Genomic DNA, 20662 nt, shown 5'->3' on the forward strand with positions numbered 1-20662 from the left:
AAATGATGCTTTCTACTCATATGTTTTTTGATCATGTGTATCTTTAATAGCAAAAACTTTAAATTACTGATAACAAAATTTTCATTTTGTGATTAATAATTTTAGTAATTTATAATTTAAAAAAATTTATCAATGTTAGTTCAAAACTTTTATCAAAAAAAAAATTATTCAAAGTAAATTTTGAAATTAAAATATTTATTTATTCAATATGGTTTATAGTTTAATTTAGAATGATATATATACATATATATTTTAAATCTTAATGATTAATTAAATTAAACTTTTATTTATATGATTTTGTAATCATTTGTATTTTGTCATACAAAAAATTTTAAACCATGAATCGCAAAATTTGAATGTGAGACTTTTAACAGTTTTAGTAATTTATAGTCGTTTTTTAAAATTCAAAATATAACATATAAAGAAAAATCTAAATTTTTATAATATGGTTATTGTGATTTTTTTAAATTATTTTAATAGTTTAAAATTAAACAAATTTGATAGAAGATATATTATTTTTTTTATCAGATCTTTATTATTCAAAATCATTAATTGTCATATATACTTTAGACACATTAGGCAATTTCGTAATCTTTATTTAAGAAAATAATAAATGACATTAATAATGAATTTATGATTAGTTTAATAAAAAACTTATTATATAATTAGATGGACCAACATATTTCTCTAATAATTCTAAGAATCATTCTAGTGATGACACGTGGCTACAAAAATAAGTTGTAATGTTTCACAAATAATATATAGGGGATTAAAAAACATTTGCCGACTCAAAAGCAAATCAAGGGTAAACTAAAATTACAAAATTATTTAAGTTAATACTGGATCTTGATCCGCGTGCAAATTATATTTTTTTATACTAAAATATTTTAATTACATAATTTATTAATTAATTATATTATTTTACATAATTTATGGTCCATTTCTAAAATTTAGAATTTATATGGAAATGAAATTAAACTGAACCTATATAGTATATATGATTTTTTGGGATACTATTAAAGCCAGCAAAACTTATTTTTGAAAAAAAACTAGTATTTTGCAGTATATATCCTATTTGAGAAATTGTTTGAAATACACCAATTTGAATATCATTTTTAAATAAAATTAAAGATATCATAACATTTGAATTTATGGCTTAACGATTATTATTTAAGATTTATTATTTAGGAGTTTATAAATTTTTGTAACTAACTTTTATATATTTATAAATGTTTTGAAAGAGTTAATTTTGTCTTTTAATAATAAATTAAAGATATTTATGAAAATGATAATAATTTAAAGGTAAATTTGAAAAATAGTATCAAATATAAAGTAAAACTAAAATTTATTGGAATTATGTTATATACGGTAACATTAAACCAGTTTGATAATTGTGTATTCTCTTCGTATAGAATATTGTTTGAATATTTATATTGTTGACATATATAAGTCATTTATGCAATGACACATTAGTATGTATATAGATGATAAAAGAAGCATGTTTACATAATTATTAAAAAAAAAATTGCCGACTCAAAAGCAAATCAATGGTAAACTAAATTTACAAAATTATTTAAGTTAATATTGCAAGGAAAGATAAAAGATAAGTTCAATCCACGGCAAGAGAGGACTTATCAAGCGAAAGCTTACATTCTTATCAAAATTCGTATACAAACTCTGGGAGGACAACATCTTTTGACCTAGCCATCATGTTCTTACGGGAGAGAAGAAAAGAAAGAGACATATGCAAGAGCCATGAACTTCCCTTTGAACTCGTGATCGAGATTCTCACTAGACTTCCTGCTAAATCCCTTATGAGGTTCAAATCCGTATCAAAGCTCTGGTTATCTTTAATTTGTTCCCAATACTTCACCGACCGTTGCCTAAAGGTTTCATCATCCTCGCTGCGTATATACATGTGGTTGAGCTTCGGCAAGCGCCCTTTCAAAAATGTATTACTATCATCATCGTCACCTTCGGACCATACTACTATGTCGTCCTTTGTCGTTGACCAAGATTTGACTATCGCAGCGATGGAAGGCTACTCTGTCTCTCAAGTTTTTCGAAGTTTGATGTGCTTTATAAATGGTCCAAGTGCTAAAATATATAACACTGCCACTAGGCAACTTGTCCTGTTACCCCACATAGAAGGATCCAACATCATAGCTGAAGATCACAAGGATAAGAACTTCATGTACCATATCGGACATGATCCTGTTCATGATCAATATAAAGTGCTTTGCACAGTTTCAACACATGGAGAAGGCCGTTGGACGTACCTGTCAGAGCATTGGGTCTTACTACTAGGAGGAGATGGATCAAGTAGGTGGAGACAGATTTCAAGCCCGTGTCAACCACATCATCCTTTATCACAGAGATTGAGTATCAATGGGCGTATCTATTACCTAGCTTGGGATCGTTTTCTTCATCCTGTGCTCGTCAGTTTTGATATTCATTCTGAAGAAATCAGTATCTTCCAAACACCTGAAGATATCTCCTTTTACCATCTTACTACTGCTCTTATAGAATATGGTGGAAGAGTAGCTCTTTTAAACCATATCGTTTTTGGAGAAAGAGGTGAGATGGAACTATGGGTTATGGATGATCCGGAGAAGATTATGTGGTCGAGGAAGAGTTTTGTGTTGCATCCTTCTCAGATGCATTTACTCAATGGCATCCGTTTGAGGGTACAAGGTACAACTAGAAACGGTGAGGTTATTTTGGTACCTCAAAATACATGTCATGATCCCACCACTTGCCAGACGATCGTTCAACCTCAAAGTAGCACTCTTTTCCACATTTTTCTTTACAATCTACAAAACAACCATTTGAGAAAAGTTGAAATAAAAAAAAACATTCAACCGCTATCTTACTAAAATTTGGGACGTTATTGGATTAGATGATGTTGAGAACTTGATGTATCTTTAAGCGCTTATGCTTGTTTGTGTTTTCTTCTCCACTTCTAGGCTTCTAGCTAGGTTTTATTTGGTTAAGACATTTTATTTTATTTTGTTTGGACGTTTTTGCTGTTCTTTACGATACCTGGCTTATTTGAGAAGGAGTATCAAAGAAGGTCACAAATCGGATCATTTCTCTTTAGCCATCCTCGAATTCTATTTACTTGACTAGTCTTTCACATGTACTCTGAAATATTTGTATTGCATACATATGGGAGAATTTTGACACAAAAAGGACTTGTATGTTATGAGATTCAAAACGAGCTTGGCTAGACGGATTACAAGAGAAGCGTCCTCATGTCTTTGACTAGTGGCAAACCAAAATGAGCAAAAAATTATTGTTCAACATGTAACATTCAGAATTTCATCTACTACTTTATAACATTCAGAATTAAATTATGTTTTTTTTTTTGTTGCATACCTACGTATGCCAACTTCATAATTTTAAATATGTTATTTTTAGCTTTCTTTAATTTGAATTATTAGCTGAGACCCAGTAAAGTGGGGAAAGTAAGAAGCAACAACTCCTCTTATTCCCGGACTCTAACAAATCAACTAAACTAAATATTAAACACTTACAGGCTCATCACTGATTAGCTGCTAATTATCTCTAACCAGCCATTACTTAAAACCAGGACTATATAAATACTTGTCCACCTTCCATTAGTCTCCCACCACAAGTAGAAAACATTTCAATACACAAACAACACACTTCTTCTTTCTTTGAATCCCAATTGCAAGAGAGAATGGCGAAAGAGTCCACCACCATTGACGTTGGCGAGCCGAGCACCGTGACCAAAAGTACAAGCCATGAGAAGAAGAAGGGCTTTGTGGCAGCAGCTGCAAGAGGAGGCTACAAGAGAGGTTTGTCCATATTTGATTTCCTCCTCCGTTTGGCGGCCATAGGAATCACCATCGGGGCTTCCTCCGTCATGTTCACCGCTGAGGAAACACTGCCTTTCTTTACTCAGTTCTTACAGTTCCAAGCCGGTTATGATGACTTCCCGACATTTCAGTAAGTCCATTTACATTTTCTTAACATATATATATGCTTACTTATTTACATTACATTTTACACAATACATGTATATACTAGTATATTTTTAACTACGGTTATATATACTTTTTATATACTTTTTACTAATTTACTCTTATAGTTTTAACTGAAATCAAATATTAAAATTCATGTTATTGTAAGTAGTCATGTTCCGATTATATATTGCAAAGTTGTGTAGTTATCCATTTTAAACTTGTCAAACTAATGACTTAATGAAATATATACATGTAAATCTTTTTGAAGGTTCTTTGTGATAGCAATAGCCATCGTAGCCAGCTATCTCGTCCTATCACTTCCCTTCTCCATCGTAACTATTGTACGTCCACTTGCGGTTGTACCACGGCTCATCCTCCTCATCTCTGACACCGTAATATCCTCTTTTTATATCCAATTTATTTATTTATTTATTATTTTAATTTAATTCATTTTGTTTAATTTATGTATATTTGAAGGTGGTCTTAACGCTTACCACATCAGCTGCTGCTGCGGCTGCATCAATTGTCTACCTTGCACATAACGGCAACACAAACACCAATTGGCTCCCTATTTGTCAGCAATTTGGAGACTTCTGCCAAACCGCGAGTACTGCAGTTGTAGCCGCTTCTATCTCTGTTGTCTTCTTCGTCCTTCTCATAGTCATCTCTGCCATTGGCTTAAAAAGGCATTGATTTAATATTTTCTGTTTGTCAAGATGGAAAATGGATCTATTGTGTTTTCATGCATATGTGTGTAGCTTGTGCTTTGTGTAACATGAGAGTTATAAGTATATGGTATCATTATGGTGTTGAAAGTGTAAGTTCATATATATATATTTAAGAAGATTTGTCTTGGTTCAGCTTGAAAAACAAGGAAAATTTGTGAGGATGTTTATACAAATGATTTTGCATTCAAACCATCATCCAAAATCACTTGCCAAGTTTACCAAACGAAAAACTCTGTTCTTTTAATAAATTAAACAAATAAATTTTGGTTTTAACTTTTCAAAATAAACAAGTCATTTATAGTTAATTGTTTCGATCCATTCTTGTGCAGTTTTGAGGGAAAGTCTTTTCCTTCCATTCTCTCAACAACCTATATATTGTTGCTTGTCTCGACAAAAGGAGAAGCATATACAATTTAATAGAAAGCCTGAAAGTTCAGTAGTTGACTAATCAAAAGATTTAATAATCGGTAATGTCAGCTGGGTTATCCTTATGTTCTAGATAGTGAAACTACAATTAAAGAACATGTGATCTCTGGTTTTTTAGAAGATTCTTCAAAAGTGTAATTTTTTTTTAAACTCCAAGATATATTGCAAGTGACTGATTGATTATGAATAAGTTAATAACCATACAAGGATGCTTCGCTTCAACACAATTGAAAGGAGTTAGTCCTTAAATTAACAAAGTTCGGGTTGTTTGTTTTATTGGCATGTAAGAAAATGAAATGAAAATAATTAAAGCTCATTTGCCTACGAAATTCAGAGACACATTTTGTGTTTACAATTTCACTCAGAGACACATTGTGTTACAACACACTTTCTTATACCAGGTTAGAACAAAGACCTGATCCAAATAAAGCAAGAACTTCTTGACATGAAGTAAGATATCAGCGAGATTGTTGAGGTTTTTGAGTGTATTAGATCTAAGGTCTAATTCTGGTTCTAAATCCAGATCCCCAGCCATTGCCATTGCGGGTCCCCGACCATTGTGCTGACTCCCAAGTCTAAAAAAATTTCTTTAACCACAAACACACAATCCCCACAGTCGTATCCGCACGTATTAAAAATAAAAACATGCATCTCCTACACACGAAACTTTAGCCAAACTGACCACAACCTCTCTAACCACAGCCCAACTTCGTGGTTTCAATCACAACACCCATGTAGCCACAACCTCTCTAACCACAACCCAACTTCATGGTTTCAACCACAACACCCATGTAGCCACACCCTCTCTAACCACAACCTAATCTACATGTGGATGCTATTTTGAATACACCACCACAACCACAAACAAGAGATCCATAACCAAACTAACCATGACTTCTGAAGCGACGGAACTCGAAACGAAGCTCCCTTCGCCGGTTCTATCTCTTATATCTCTCCTCGCCTTATCTCTCACCTTCGTTGAAAAACGAAACCCACAACAAGTTACGTTTAAGGAACAACATTTATTACGAGCCAAACCAATACGCCTCTTCTGAACCATTAGATCTTCTTTTAAAAAATGATCCGACGGTCAAGAAAGAGATCTTAAAACTCATACAACTATTTTTACTTTTGCACATTTTTCATTTATTCCAACTAAACAGATGTCTGGTTTGGTTCCTTAAAGGGAACATCCTCTTCCCAGTTAGGCTGGTTAACACTAGGAGGGCTTTTGTGTCCACCAAAAAGACAGCTGTCCCAACAATGTGTCTCATATCCACAAAGTGCCTTTCGGTGTTTTACTTCATTTTTTTTCATGGGAATGGTAGATGAATTGATACTTCAAAATTATAATTTTGAAATTTCCCAATTATAATAAGTATAATTTTTATTAAACGTCTATCTATGTGCAGAAGTTAGTGGGCTTTGGCACTGAAGGCCCATCATAACATTCAACACAAACCCTAGCAAATAATTTATTTTCTTTACACTGTTCTACTCTGTTTTGAGACTTGCGGCGAAGGAGAAGATGCAGATATTCGTAAAAACATTGACTGGCAAGACCATTACCCTCGAGGTTGAGAGCAGTGACACCATTGACAATGTCAAGGCAAAGATCCAGGACAAAGAAGGTAGCCCTTTTGAGTCTTTTGTCTTTTTTTTTTTTTTTTTTTTAATTGGCTTTTCTTATAAATTGATTTCCTCTCTTTTCAGGAATCCCTCCGGATCAGCAGAGGTTGATCTTCGCCGGAAAACAGCTCGAAGATGGTCGCACCTTGGCTGACTACAACATCCAGAAAGGTTCAAAAACCCTTCTTTTAAGTGTTCTTTTCTCTAGTTGGATGGGATTCTCTAAAAATGAAATCTTTATTTTGTGTTGTAAAACAGAGTCGACTCTGCATCTTGTCCTGAGGCTAAGAGGAGGTATCATTGAGCCCTCTCTGATGGCTTTGGCTCGTAAGTACAATCAAGACAAGATGATCTGCCGCAAGTAAGATTCTTTTTCATTGATTAACCTTCCTCTGCCTTGAGTCTTGAGAATCATGAACACAAACTGTTATGGGCTAGTTAGTAACACTAAGTTGTTCTTGTTCATCTAATTATGATCTTGTCGGTAAAGCAGTTTCTTCGTGTCTCATGTTGAGTAACGTATTGTTTTAGGTGTTATGCTCGTCTGCACCCAAGGGCTGTCAACTGCAGGAAGAAGAAGTGTGGCCACAGCAACCAGGTTTGCCTCTGATTGTTTACCTTATAATTTTACTTAGTTTCTGTGATGAATTATTAATTTCTAAATCTTTTTTTTTTTTTTTCGCAGTTGAGGCCGAAGAAGAAGATCAAGTGACCTGTTTTGATTTTTCACGAGAAGCTCATTTATATATGTTATGTTTTTGTGTTTCTCTTGAAAGACATCTCTAGTGTTTTAACACAAAAACTCGTTTCAGTCAAATTTTGATGTTAAAAACTATTAGTATATCCTCATATTATAAAATGAAAGCGAAATCATTCATCTCTCTCTAAAAAAAACACCCTAACCCTAATTTGGATACGTCGGTTTGAACCATTAAGGCTCTCACGATTACAAAAGTGTTACTGGTAAATAATCGAATAAAGACGTTAATGGATTTTATCAGCGGGTGAAGGAATCTCTATTAGCATTGATGTGTCTAGGAATGAACTCTTAGAGACGATTAAGAGGTTTTATATATGGTCTGATAGCCAACACAAGGAACCCACATTTGATCTTGATCGCAAGGCCTTTGATTTGTGCCACTCTATTGTTAGAGGACCATTGCTGCAAAGCTCTTGCTTACAGAGCTTAGATTTAAAAAGAAGAGAGACCAAGAAGATCGGGCTGAGGTGGTAACAAAGCTCATTTATCTATGTTATATTTTTGTGTTTCCATTGAAAGTTCATGTTTCCATTGGTTAGTATCCATTGTCGTATCCAATAAATACTAATATCACAATATTCACAAACGAAAATGGCATTTAGGTCTAACCAAACTAATAGATGGTTTATTTTTTTTGTTTAAAACTCACATTTCCCAACCCTTTTTTTTTTTTGCCAAATATCATTTCCCAACTTAGATCCAACTACAGATTCTTGTTGTTTATTGAGTAATTAGTAGAAAGGTACAGTACATATATTAAGTGCGGACATGCACTAATCATACTTGATAAAACAGAAAATCACAAAGTTTTTCTTTCTAATGACATCAAATTATCATGCAATTAATTACCATCACTATAAGAAAGAAAAGGATAAGGGAGAGAGTTAATTAAAGTCTACATTAGAGAGCTCCATTATTCATCATCTGCAAAGGCTTCTCCATGCTCCATGCATCAAGACTCTCTATGTTTACAGTCTGTGTTCCATTGTTAAACACATACAAATGTGCATTCCCTTTCACTGCTTTCAATGGATACACTCTTGACGTTATTACTGTTTTCCCTAAAGCTCCGAAGCTCTCTACTACCGAGTGATCTATCTGTAAATAAAAATTCCATTTCATGTCAATTATACACAAAACAAAATAAATAAATAATACCAAAGATTTTTACTCTATACGTACCAAACTCCTTAGAGAGATCCTTTTCATGTCAATTGCATATACACAAAACAAAACAAATCAATAATAATACCAAAGATTTTTACTCTATACGTACCAAACTCCTTAGAGAGATCCTTCCATCAGATAGATCAACGTCCACAAACCCAGCAAATGATGGTTTGTACATCCTATCTTGTTTGAGTGGACCCCTGTCTTGCTTCAACGATGAACTATAACGAAATGTTTCAATAATGTTAGAATCATTAATTAAATAAAAGCATAATATATATATATAGGATATCAAGCATATACATAGAGGGTTATGGAACGTACGGTCTAGCATCTGAGCACATGAGAACCTTAGGCTTATCTGTAGAAGTGTCTTTGAAGACTCTAAAGAAGACAGGAGTGTACTCTTCCAAATCAGGAGTGGCCAATGTGATCAAACCGAAAGGTCCAACACCACCTGTCACATTCGAGCCTTTTATTTTACACAAATCTAACGGTTTGAATGTGTAGCTCTGGTCGAATTCCTCAGCTTTCTCTAGACATTGTCCCACGTTGAATGTCACTTCCACATCGGCCTGAGCAGGAGTGATTCCTTTGACTTCTAAGCGTTGACCCATCTTGATGTTTTTGTTGTTCATTCGTACGTAGTTACTTCTTAATGACTCTATTTCTTCAATAGGCCAAAACACTAGTTGCTTCTTGTTTGCATCAAGAAGCACCGTTCTCGGAATCACCTAAACAAAAAATTAAATCACTATTAAGAAAAAAAATGAATTTTTATAAAACTATTAATATAGTTAAGATATATAACCTGAAGACCAGCCCAACCCTTGGAGATATCATCTTCAACGGTGTCGGATTCATTGGCCCAACCCCACAAGATTCTTCTATTCTTTTTGTAGTCAAAGAATGTCTTGGAAGCATAGAAGTTACCATAATCGAATCTCAAACCGTCCCAACCATCGGGTGTATCACCGTTTGGTACGTACTTCTCCTTCTTAGGATCGTACTTCCCCACCGTGTAATACTCAAAACGGGTTATGTCCAAGCTAACTTTCAACACGTGTTTTGTGTTCGAACCGGTGTAATCCAAGTCCAAACCGTTTTGGAAATCAGTTGTGGAAACCGGGAAGAAATCAGGACACTCCCACATACCGGTTGATTCTTTAGAGTGAACCGGGTGCTTAGCTTTGACCCAATGCTTGAAATCACGGCTTCTGTAGATATACGCAATCCCTCTATGCTTTCTTTTTGACCCAACCACGGTTCTCCAATGCCCGTCTTTGGAGAACCATGCCGTGGTCGGGTCACGGAAAGCTGAACCGTTCATGGTGTAGTCTGGCATTACGAGCGGGTTATCATCTGGTTTAATCCATTTTCTTAGGTATGGGTCTGAGGGGTCCTTTGGGATTGCGTAGTTTTGGATTTGAGTTTCGTTTTGGTTAACACCGGTATATAGGATAACCGGTCCTTTTCCCGGTACGATTGTTATTGAACCGGACCATGTACCTTTAATGTCAAACCATTTGGAGGGATAGAGGGCATGTTCAAGAGCCTCCCAATTTACTAAGTCTTTGGAGACCGAATGTGCCCACACAATGTTGCCCCAAACCGCACCCTTGGTGTTATACTGGTAGAAGAGATGGTAGAAACCTTTGTAGTATACTGGACCTGTTTTCAGGAAACTCAAATTAGATCATCTAATAATATTAGTGAGAACTACACAAATGCATTTTCTCATAAACTCACCATTTGGATCTGTTGTGATTGTTGAGAATGCCACATGAAAACACACAAAAACAAAGGAAGACGAGGTTAGATTATGCTGAATTTCATCAAAATTAGATTTAGATTTTTTAAATAAGATATATGATAAGAGGATACGCAATACAAAATAATCACATGAATGAAAGTATATGGTACAACAACTTGTAGATGAAATTAAGAAAACGTGAATAAAGGAGGATAAAGTGTAATTTATTACTCGATCACGATCGTTCTCTCCTCACCATAATTATATTTTATAATTGGTTCTCGATTGAATGATTGAAAGTTTTAAGATATTAATAATCTGTTATCTATATACAATAGGGTTTTATACATGTTATTGGATAATGAAAATAAAATTAAATAGTTTTTTACATCAGATTAAAATGATTTGAGGTTTCACAAATATAAAACTTCTACATTTCACACAGAACTTCCCCATTGGCAACAAGATATATTTCTTGAAAGAGATATATGGATACACATTCACAAAGAAAGATAATACAAAATAAGCAAAGCTGCGTTCTCACGTGATATATGATGTGCCTTCTATTTTTGAATCATGTACTAATTCGAAAAAGTGTAGTTATCGTATGCATATGTAGGCTAAAGCATAGCTTATATACATATAGAAGGTATAGCTGTGTTTACATATTATAGTTGCTGTGTTTCTTGACATAACTACGCAATTACTTTAGATGAATAATGCATACGTATAGATTAATAAGTTTATATATATATATAGACTACCCCATGCAAACATAATATATTTTATCCCCCTGTATATATTTATCAATACGTAGGGTTAATAATTAGGAAATATACTGATGATCTGACTGGAGAAAAAGTTTTGTCCCTAAGAATACTGTAAATTTATCTGTTTCGTTCACTGAAATGCTGGTTTTATCGTTTTATCACGCATACTACAACAAGCAAACGTTGGATTTGAAGAAATGAAGACCTAACAGAAACTTAAAATCTAAGCATCAAAGCGATCATTATAAACCCTAATTAAGGAAACACATGTTTCTAAGTATATAAACTATATACGAAATAATAGAGCTAGAGATCAGTGTACCGTTAATCCAATGCTTTGGAGGTTGAAAGTGAAAAGCGGTTCTGTGAAGATGATCCACTGACTCGACTGATTGAGATTGCAAATTTTCGTAAACATGATGAAAAGCTTTAACCCCTTTGATGTTATTACTGCTTAAACTGAGTAGTACAAGCAATAATAACACAGAAACAATATTTGAGATACCCATTGATCCAGAAACTCAGGATCTGAGTGGTGTTTGATATTGTGTGTGTGTAGAACTGGTGTATACTAAGAATGAGAGAATTTGATAGGTGAAAAAATATAGTTTGTTGTATTGTTTATATAGGCTAAAAATCAGGAGGAAGATAACAGAAAATAGATAAGTTTTAGGATAATGTTAATCCAGTGGAGTTTTTTACTCTTAACTATAATTAGAAAAATATACACATCTGAATGATTTTAAATAATAAAAAAATACCCGGAAGCTGATTTTTTATCTTTTAATATTTATATAGTTCTATCTTAACTGAAAGTTAATGTTTTTGGTCGGCAGTTTAACTCCTACTTTCTAGGGCTCTCTCATATGTAATTATTCTTCTTTTTTTTTTAATATATATGTAATTATTCATAGTTTAGTGAATATATTTTAGTTTAAAAGCACTGCTGGATTATTATTATTATTTTTTTTTTTTTGTAATTCTGGTATCTGTGCAGCTACATTCCCAACTATCCCCTCGTAAGGGGTCTAGCGCCCCAACGGAAGGGATGTTAAATCCGTTGTGGCCAAGGCTCGAACCCGGGTGGCGGGCAGTACAGCTGTACCTCCTTTACCACCAAGCTATGAGCGCTTCGTTTAAACTGTATAGGTTGAACTTTTTATAGTGACTGACTCACCCCGAAGGGCCACCTCGCCAGAAATCCCCGTAGAGATTTTTTAGCAAACCCAGTACCACCCCGCTGTCCCCGAGTATCGAACTGGTGACCTCGGGTAGTCGTGTGTGAGAAACGTTCAGTACTGCCGCTGGCCACCTGACGTTCTCAAAACTGTATAGGTTGAACTTTTTATAGTGACTGGGCTCACCCCGAAGGGCCACCTCGCCAGAAATCCTCGTAGAGATTTTTTAGCTAACCCAGTACCACCCCGCTTTCCCCGAGTATCGAACTAGCGACCTCGGGTAGTCGTGTGTGAGAAACGTTCAGTACTGCCGCTAGGCCACCTGACGTTCTCAAAACTGTATAGGTTGAACTTTTTATAGTAACTGGACTCACCCCGAAGGGCCACCTCGCCAGAAATCTCCGTAGGGATTTTTTTAGCTAACCCAGTACCACCCCGCTGTCCCCGAGTATCGAACTGGCGACCTCGGGTAGTCGTGTGTGAGAAACGTTCAGTACTGCCACTAGGCCACCTGACGTTCTCAAAACTGTATAAGTTGAACTTTTTATAGTGACTGGGCTCACCCCGAAGGCCACCTCGCCAAAAATCCCCGTAGGGATTTTTTAGCTAACCCAGTACCAACCCGCTTTCCCCGAGTATCGAACTAGTGACCTCGGGTAATCGTGTGTGAGAAACGTTCAGTACCGCCGTAGGCCACCTGACGTTCTCGAACTGCTGGATTATGTTTCATAACTTATTTTGAATTTTATTTTAACTGTTTCATAATTTATGTGACGATTATTTCCTCAAGTATATAATTCTTCTTATCTTATAATAACCATTTACGCCAGATGAGTGAAATCATGGCTCTTGTTTAGTCGGCCAAATGAGCACATTTTATATTAAGTTTGCACTTCAAATTCCTGTATACAAAATTCCTATATATCCGGTATTAGCATAATATATAAACTGAATTTACTGTCATAATCTTTTTATAATATAATTTTTTGGTAAATTTGATCACTTCACTACAAGAAAAGTGTATCCTACAATGAAATATTAGGAGAACCCTTTTTGTCAGAAACTGCAGAATTTTGTTGGAATCTCATCAGACAGTTCTGATACAAAAGGTTTGTTCGTAGTTTATTGGCCATTACTGAAGTTAAAAATTGCAATCTTAAACTAATATTATAATTACTGAAGTTAAAAATTGCAATCTTAAACCCATAACCTCTTCCGATCAAGGAAAACATATTATTTTTTTAGTTCTCTTCCTAAAGATTGCAAGAGGTTATGGGTTTAAGATTGCAATTTTTAACTTCAGTAATTATAATATTAGTTATAGATGTTTTGAGATTACATTTGTTGATTAACAACCAGCTGAGCTCTTGTTATTTCCAGTTAAAAAAAGTGAGACACCTATGTTAAATAGAAATATTTCAACATTCATTTGCATGTATCCAACAGATCGATAAAAATCAAGAACCGGTTTAAACAAGACCAGTCATAGACAAAACACGAGACATAATAAACCTAATGTCCAGTTATATTTGAGCCTTCACTAGAAAAGGCCATGACATGATAAAGCCAAAAAGTGAAGCAAAGATTCTTCTCACAGTTTCAAGTACACTTTCAGCACTGAACTTACCTTCCATACAAAACCAAATTTTCAGGTATGCTTCAAACTCATATATTTTTCTTTTTTCTTATATAAACCAGAAATACCTCCACAACTTTTTTTGCTAGTTGTAATGCTTCCATTGCTATAATTGTGAAACATCACCCACATAGACAGTGCTTGCATCTTTTGTGCAAGTGAACCTTGCCCAAGTATCCCTAAATCTCGAGTTGACTCTACTTGAAGCTAACGCCTACCACAATATCTTTAACCAATTGTTACCATATATTTGATTGAAGAAATAAGAATAAAAAATGTATATAACTCCACTTTTATTGATGTTCCACTTTCTAAAATGAATGACCAAATACCAAAAGCTTGATATATTGATACAAGATTTTCCATCACCAATATCATAAACATGTTATTTTAAGCTTTATATACAAACACATAGTTGATGAGTTGTAAAGCATTTGAAAACTAGCACGAACTAAAAGATGTTCATAATTACACTCTGAAATGGTAAAAGAGGGTTCAATGGGAATCTCTCATGCTCATGATCTCTAGAAATTCTCATGGTATTGTGAGAAATGAATCTTTTGAGTGGCACAATGACTCTGATATAACATATGCTACTTGATTTTCCACTTAAAATGTTCATCGTTGGGATTTGAAAGCAGCTTCATGGTTGAGTCATATATAGAAAGTGGTCAAGTGGTATATGCATGCACAGCATAAACAACACGAGCTAAAAGGGTCTAAGACTTGCATTGTGTTATGTTTTTGAACAAACCATCTCTGAGATCATAGATTGCTGTCAAGTTTTCCACTATTGAAATAAAAAAAACATACATTATACCATGTTGAATATTTCAATGTAGGTGAAAGAAGCTGAATCCCACAACGGATTAGTTTTAAAGACTTGTAAAACTCACAAGATGTGTCAGAAGCATCTAACTCTTCATTGATTTGATTCCATACTTTCACATATGTGTACACAGAGGTGGTTCCCTAGTTGACTTGTGAGAGAGGCGACCGTGTTAGCTGTTGAAGTTTAGATTCCTTGGCCGCAAAGGATTCATAAGAGTTGTTTTCACGGAACACTTCAACCAATGTCTCCACTGGCATTGCTCGTAGTGATTCAATGGTGTCTTTAGTTGGGACCTCTGGCTCACTCTTTGACGGAGTTGTCCCTGTGGTCTCATACTCCTGTAATTCACCAAATGAGAGAGCTTGGTGATAAGATTCTTCTTAAGAGTGAAAAGAGTTAATGTTATTATTATGCTGTGAGAAAAACAACTTACCATATATCTTTGTTGAAAAGTTTCTTGAGCTTTATCCTCAATGCATCTAGCTTGACAACAATGATCATGCTGGAAACTCTCAATTGATTTTTCATGCGTCTTGACGTTTTCCAAGATTTGTGATACAAACACTTTTTCACCCTCTGACATGCCTGAAAGACCACAAGGATGTCAATTTAGAATTGTCATGATAATGAGCATCCCTTAAGAAAGAGAGAACTTACCATCAATTTGCTGGATGATCTCATCGCTGTTCTTGGCTACATCCTTCTCAGCAGCAGTCCTTGCAGACTCCACTTCACCATCGTGCTTCTCATTGTTATCACAAGCAGACTTAACAAGCGAAGAGACATCTGCGACTTGCTTGCTGTTCATCTCCTTTAGAGACTCATGAGTTAGCTTGCAGTGTTTGAAAGCTGATTCCGCATGACCAACACTAACGCATAGAAAGATGAAAAGGTTAAAACACAATACTGAAAGATTGTTACAAAAACCATAGCAAATGATCTTACGATTGCTGAAGCAGTAACTCCATTTGACAATGTTTTGCAGCCGAGAAATCAGCACCTTCTCTAGCATCATTCTCAGCTTGCATAGAAAACGTCTCCCATTTTCTTTTTGCGTCTTTAGCCAAAGTGTTTACTGCAGAGACGTGTTCATCCATGAAAGTTTTGTTGGAAGAGACTGCATCTTTAAAGTTACCGAGTCTTGAATCCACCTGCCAGGACAAAAAAAGACAATACAGTCTTTATGCTTCATGAAATGGAAGACAATAAGAAACAAATGGAAGAAGAAGCAACGAACCAGTTCGTGTTGGCGGCGAATGTGACTTGAGACTAGATTAGTTAAATCCGCTATAAGTTTCTCTGTGTCAGATTTTGACTGAGCCTGCACACAACACATGCTCTAGTTATAGATAGACTCAAGTAAACATGTTTAGCATGAGACGTGAAGAGATGTAAGCATTATGACCTCGTAAGTCTTCTGAAAATCGATAATGCTGTTTATTTGATTTTCATTAGCCTCCGCTGCACGATTCTCAGCGTTTTTAGACTCTTGCATAAGCTTCTGGAAGAACGTACTTGTGTATTCAGACATCTCCTGTGTTTGCTCCATCGTTGTGTGGAACTTCTGCTTATTAGGAAAAAAACAATCCAGTTAAATAGCTTTTGTTAATCTCTAAGACAATGTTATATCTCTCAGTGCACTGACCTGTCTCAGTTCCCTCGCAAAGAGAGCCATTTCTCGCTGGTGGGACGTAAGAGCATTCTGAAGTTCATCAAATAACGATGATGTTGTCTCATCCCCTGAAGCAAGAAACTGAAAACCACAAGCCAAATTCTATTTGAACACAGCAAAAAAAAAAAAAAAAAAAAACACTAAAAGAAAAGGAAAGAGATTGACAAAGGGGTTGTTACCTCATCAATGGAAGATGCACTTGAAGTCGTCAATGCTGAAACTTCTTCAAGACAAGCATTTGAGTTTGCCTTGTGCAAGCGGACTACATTCTGCACTTCCTCCAAATGTGAACTATATAAATCCCTTGACGCTCGAACCTTCTTTTTCATTTCAAGAATTGCCTTAACAAAAACAAATTTGCAAATAGTATTTACTTAGACAACTTGAACATTAACAATTTTACAGCAACATTTACTCATTCATTGTTAGAAAACTAAAGAACAAAACAGTTTGATACCTTGTTATGTGCCTCCAACCGAGATTGGGACAGTTTGTTAACACCATGAAGCTGTGCATTTTGCTGGGACAGACATGAGGCAACCATGTTGAACAGATTGGATATTTGTTCAGAAAGTTCTGCTTGATAATTGTCTACCACTTTCCTGTTATCCGCACTGAGCTTATTCTCTCTTCCTACACAGCACCAAATGATCATGTATTAACAACTTTAATGACATTGGTAATGAAATGACAGCAAGAATTGTCAAAAGACTCAAAACACATACCAATTTTTTGGTGTAATGAATAATTTTCTTCAGTAGCTTTCTCCAGGTTAGATTGTAAAACACAAGCTTGTTGAACCAGTACATTTTCTGGGAAAATGCATAAGCATGTTAGAGACAAATTTTCAAACATTTGATCAAGGTAATGAGTTAGAAATTACCAGATTTTTTCTGCTCTGAGATGATGAAATCTTTCTCCTTCATGGCATATTGAGATTTCTTCAATTCCTCGTTTGTGGAAGCAAGCATTTTGCTGGTTTGGCTCAAGTTTTTCTAGATAACACATTAAAAGTCTCAGAGCATAGTTATAAAGCATTAAAGCCCATCAAAAGGAATTAACCAATACCTCAGTGCTATCAAGCCTGCTGGTCAGATCAGAGCACTCCCGCACTTGACCAGTGTACTTGTTTTGCAACTCCTCAAGATTCTGGTCAGAAAAAAAATATATAAATAATAGACTTCAAATATGTTTTGATCTATTGAGTAAGAAGAAACCAACCTTTTGATAATTCTCTATCTGACCACCCATCTGTTCAATCTGTTCGGCCATTGCCTACAAAAGGAGCAAAAAAAGGGGTGCGTAAGGAGATGATGAGGTTACCATGTCCTATGCCAAATGAACATTATGTTCCTTCAACCTAAGAGAAAATTCTGAACTGTGCTCAGATACTCAATACCTTTTTTTCACTCTCCTCTTGATAGTATCTCTCTTTTGGCATATAAACACCATTTTTCTCACGGGAAGCATAGACCTCTTTAAAATTTGCAAATAAGAAAAAGGTCAGAGCAGATGATAGTGAGTAATATAGTTTTAAGTACTACAGTGAGAGATTGCCTCTTCTTACCCGCCTTAAGTCGTTCTATTTCACCATAAAGGTCCTTTATCAAAGTAGATTTCATCATTTTCTGGTTAACCTGCCAAAAAGAAATACACAAGAGTATGAATATGAGTTCTCGTTTTTGAATCGTTAGCCTAAATGGAGAACTATAATAAAAAGACAGTACCTCTGGTTTGTTCCTAATATGCTTTGCCCTGTGTGCATAATCTAGAGTACTCAAGGTTTCCTCGAGACAGTGAACAGCAGGTGAAACTGTTGCTATGATACATGTCTTCGTTCTCCCACCAAGTGAATCACGTAGTAAGCGGGTGAGCTTACTATCCCTATATTACAGTGAAAGATATAATTATAAATTACTACTAAATAATCCTAACATAAAGATTAAAAAAAAAAACAGAAAACGAGTTTAAACCTGTAAGGAATGTGTCCAAGATGTTCTACCAAAGCACTGATCACTCTCCCTAATGTAAGAAGACTTTTGTTTATTTCACCAGCTTCTCGAGCGCGGCCCTACACAGAGAAAAGGCTATTTGAATAAAAAAATCTAGAAACTGAGAAGAAAGACGCTCGAACTCAATTGAAGAGTGAGTGAGCGACTACTTACATCCCTAGCACCAGAACGTGATATATTTTCTGACCCTGCCAAGTCAACCAAGTTCAGCTTCCCACACTTGATTAACTCTTCACCTTCCGGAGTAGCTTCTTTGATATGTATTGTTATCGAGAACAGAGAATGCGACCGACTGAAAATACAGAACTGCCGTTACGTAAGAGAGACTATAACAACATCAAAATGCAAAGAAAACAAAACAAAACATCAAAGACATTACCTTGACTGTTTATTCAAGAACGTTTCTGCAGTTCGCCGTTTAGAGGAACCTCTCTCCAGCAAAGTGAAGATTTCATTAGCACTCGTCACGATCTCCTCTTCCAATCCTCTAACGAGAACGCCACCTTTGCCGTCCTCCATCAGAGGCAACGGCTTCTTCTGTTTATCTTCAGAAGCAACTCTGGAGATATCCTCAGGAGCAAGTAGATCGGTGATCTCTTCGTTGTAGAGTTCCAGAAACGTGACTTTGACACTGTACTCAGCTTCCTGGCCCTCAAGGGTATCAAAGATTTGTTTCACAGCTCTAGGTATAACACCTGCTTCTGCTGGAAGACCTCCACTAGGCCCGCCCTGTGTAAACAGCTTACATCAGATAAAATCACCAGCAGACCTTACAAAAGAAAATACACACAGACCTTTGACCTTCGACATTCTCCTTCCATTGTATATGTTTTCCCTGTACCAGTCTGTCCATAAGCAAATATTGTACAGTTAAAACCTTCAAGCACTTCGTTCACGATTGGAACAACGGCTTGGTCATACAGTTCCTTCTGTTTGGCTGATGGTCCAAACACCTGTGTTCAACAAAACACATTTCAGCCTGTAGATAATCACTAAATTCCATCAATGGTCACATGATTAAAACACATTCTACTTCACAAAAGCAAACGAGCTGAAGAAACAATCACTACACCTTTCTCTACACTGCAAAGTTCCAGTGTAAAACATACCAAAACACACTTTCCCTCCTGACACACAGTTGTGAAATTCAAGTACACACTTGGTCTGACTAATTAGTTGTGGGTTCAGTTGCTAAGCAAATCCTACATACTCTCAAACAAACTCCACTTCTTTAGCTTAACTAATCCAGAATATGAAGGCAAACAGCATCAAGTATCTGATATTAAGTTTAAAGCATCTCCCTTTCCACAAAAGTACCCTAAGCTAAGCCACTTTGTGTTACCTTATCAAAAGTGAAAACCCTATCAGTGTGCTTCCCAGCGATGTTTTGAGAGACAGCAACTTCTCTTTGCAGATCATTACAAGTGAGAACCTGAGGAGCGTTGCTCCTCAACTCATCATCACTAAACGGCCTGTCAACAAAAAAACAAAAAAACAAAACAAAAACAAGTGTGAATCCAAACCCAAAAAGCTTCAATTTTGAGCATAAATATAAAGTGGGATTAGAACCAAAAAGCGAACCCAGAACCCTAAGGTAACCTGCATCGGAGAAGAACTTGAACATTGACGCCTTTCTCTTTATCGTGGCGGCTGGACATTTTGTAATCAAGAGAGGTTAATTTCGAAATCTGATGCTACTACTCTCGAAAGATCGAAGCTTTCTGTGTTTCGAAGTTCTCTCTATCTCTCTTCCTTTTATCGCCGGCGACGGGATCTTTTTAGAGAGAGAGAGCGGGGTGAAATGTGAGATTTGAATATTTTTGAAGAGACGCTTCTCTCTCTCTCTCTCTTTTCTCTTTCGAAATTAATTAATATTTGTTTACTAATATGATTTTAGCCCATTTGACTCACTTAGCCATTCGATAAAGAAGGCCATCACTTACTGATCAGCCCATTTAGGCCCAATGGTCAAGTTTCAACCTTCTTTTCGACAAAAAAAAAAAAATCATTAATTATACACCAATTATGAAAAACTTTTGCATGAGGCTATAGTAGAGTTTTGTGATTTTGACAAATTATATGTGGCTATGTATTTTTATTTTAGTTG

At 35.6% G+C, this 20662-nt stretch overlaps 5 protein-coding genes across 5 annotated transcripts; 3 read left to right on the plus strand and 2 right to left on the minus strand.

Moving 5' to 3' along the window:
• The first annotated feature begins 1255 nt into the window (after positions 1–1255).
• LOC106395935 (F-box/kelch-repeat protein At4g19930-like) lies at positions 1256–3267 on the plus strand. Its single transcript, XM_013836246.3, has one exon. It carries the CDS (start codon positions 1710–1712, stop codon positions 2874–2876), a length of 1167 nt encoding a protein of 388 aa, XP_013691700.2. The 5' UTR covers positions 1256–1709; the 3' UTR covers positions 2877–3267.
• Positions 3268–3563: 296 nt separating this feature from the next.
• LOC106395644 (casparian strip membrane protein 1-like) lies at positions 3564–4876 on the plus strand. The gene is made up of 3 exons (XM_013836039.3): positions 3564–3972; positions 4258–4381; positions 4467–4876. Exons 1-3 carry the CDS (start codon positions 3704–3706, stop codon positions 4680–4682), a joined length of 609 nt encoding a protein of 202 aa, XP_013691493.2. The 5' UTR covers positions 3564–3703; the 3' UTR covers positions 4683–4876.
• Positions 4877–6568: 1692 nt separating this feature from the next.
• LOC106391656 (ubiquitin-60S ribosomal protein L40) lies at positions 6569–7645 on the plus strand. Its single transcript, XM_013832350.3, has 5 exons — positions 6569–6774; positions 6857–6943; positions 7031–7133; positions 7304–7370; positions 7458–7645. Exons 1-5 carry the CDS (start codon positions 6672–6674, stop codon positions 7482–7484), a joined length of 387 nt encoding a protein of 128 aa, XP_013687804.1. The 5' UTR covers positions 6569–6671; the 3' UTR covers positions 7485–7645.
• Positions 7646–8228: 583 nt separating this feature from the next.
• LOC106395051 (beta-fructofuranosidase, insoluble isoenzyme CWINV4) lies at positions 8229–11827 on the minus strand. Its single transcript, XM_013835583.3, has 6 exons — positions 11548–11827; positions 10452–10460; positions 9514–10373; positions 9027–9436; positions 8809–8923; positions 8229–8630 (listed from the first exon to the last, which is right to left on the minus strand). Exons 1-6 carry the CDS (start codon positions 11732–11734, stop codon positions 8433–8435), a joined length of 1779 nt encoding a protein of 592 aa, XP_013691037.1. The 5' UTR covers positions 11735–11827; the 3' UTR covers positions 8229–8432.
• A 2982-nt stretch (positions 11828–14809) lies between these two features.
• Positions 14810–20405, minus strand: LOC106391456 (kinesin-like protein KIN-5C). The gene is made up of 22 exons (XM_013832097.3): positions 20155–20405; positions 19898–20027; positions 19350–19508; positions 18935–19284; positions 18709–18847; positions 18517–18614; positions 18271–18427; positions 18111–18180; positions 17943–18019; positions 17765–17818; positions 17612–17692; positions 17427–17538; positions 17269–17355; positions 17001–17176; positions 16723–16884; positions 16517–16624; positions 16277–16435; positions 16109–16192; positions 15817–16022; positions 15529–15740; positions 15305–15456; positions 14810–15209 (listed from the first exon to the last, which is right to left on the minus strand). The coding sequence occupies exons 1-22, from the start codon at positions 20211–20213 to the stop codon at positions 15012–15014; spliced, it is 3030 nt and encodes a 1009-aa protein (XP_013687551.2). The 5' UTR covers positions 20214–20405; the 3' UTR covers positions 14810–15011.
• Positions 20406–20662: the final 257 nt, after the last annotated feature.

Source organism: Brassica napus, chromosome C4, assembly GCF_020379485.1.
Source record: "Brassica napus cultivar Da-Ae chromosome C4, Da-Ae, whole genome shotgun sequence".
Lineage (NCBI taxonomy): Eukaryota > Viridiplantae > Streptophyta > Magnoliopsida > Brassicales > Brassicaceae > Brassica > Brassica napus.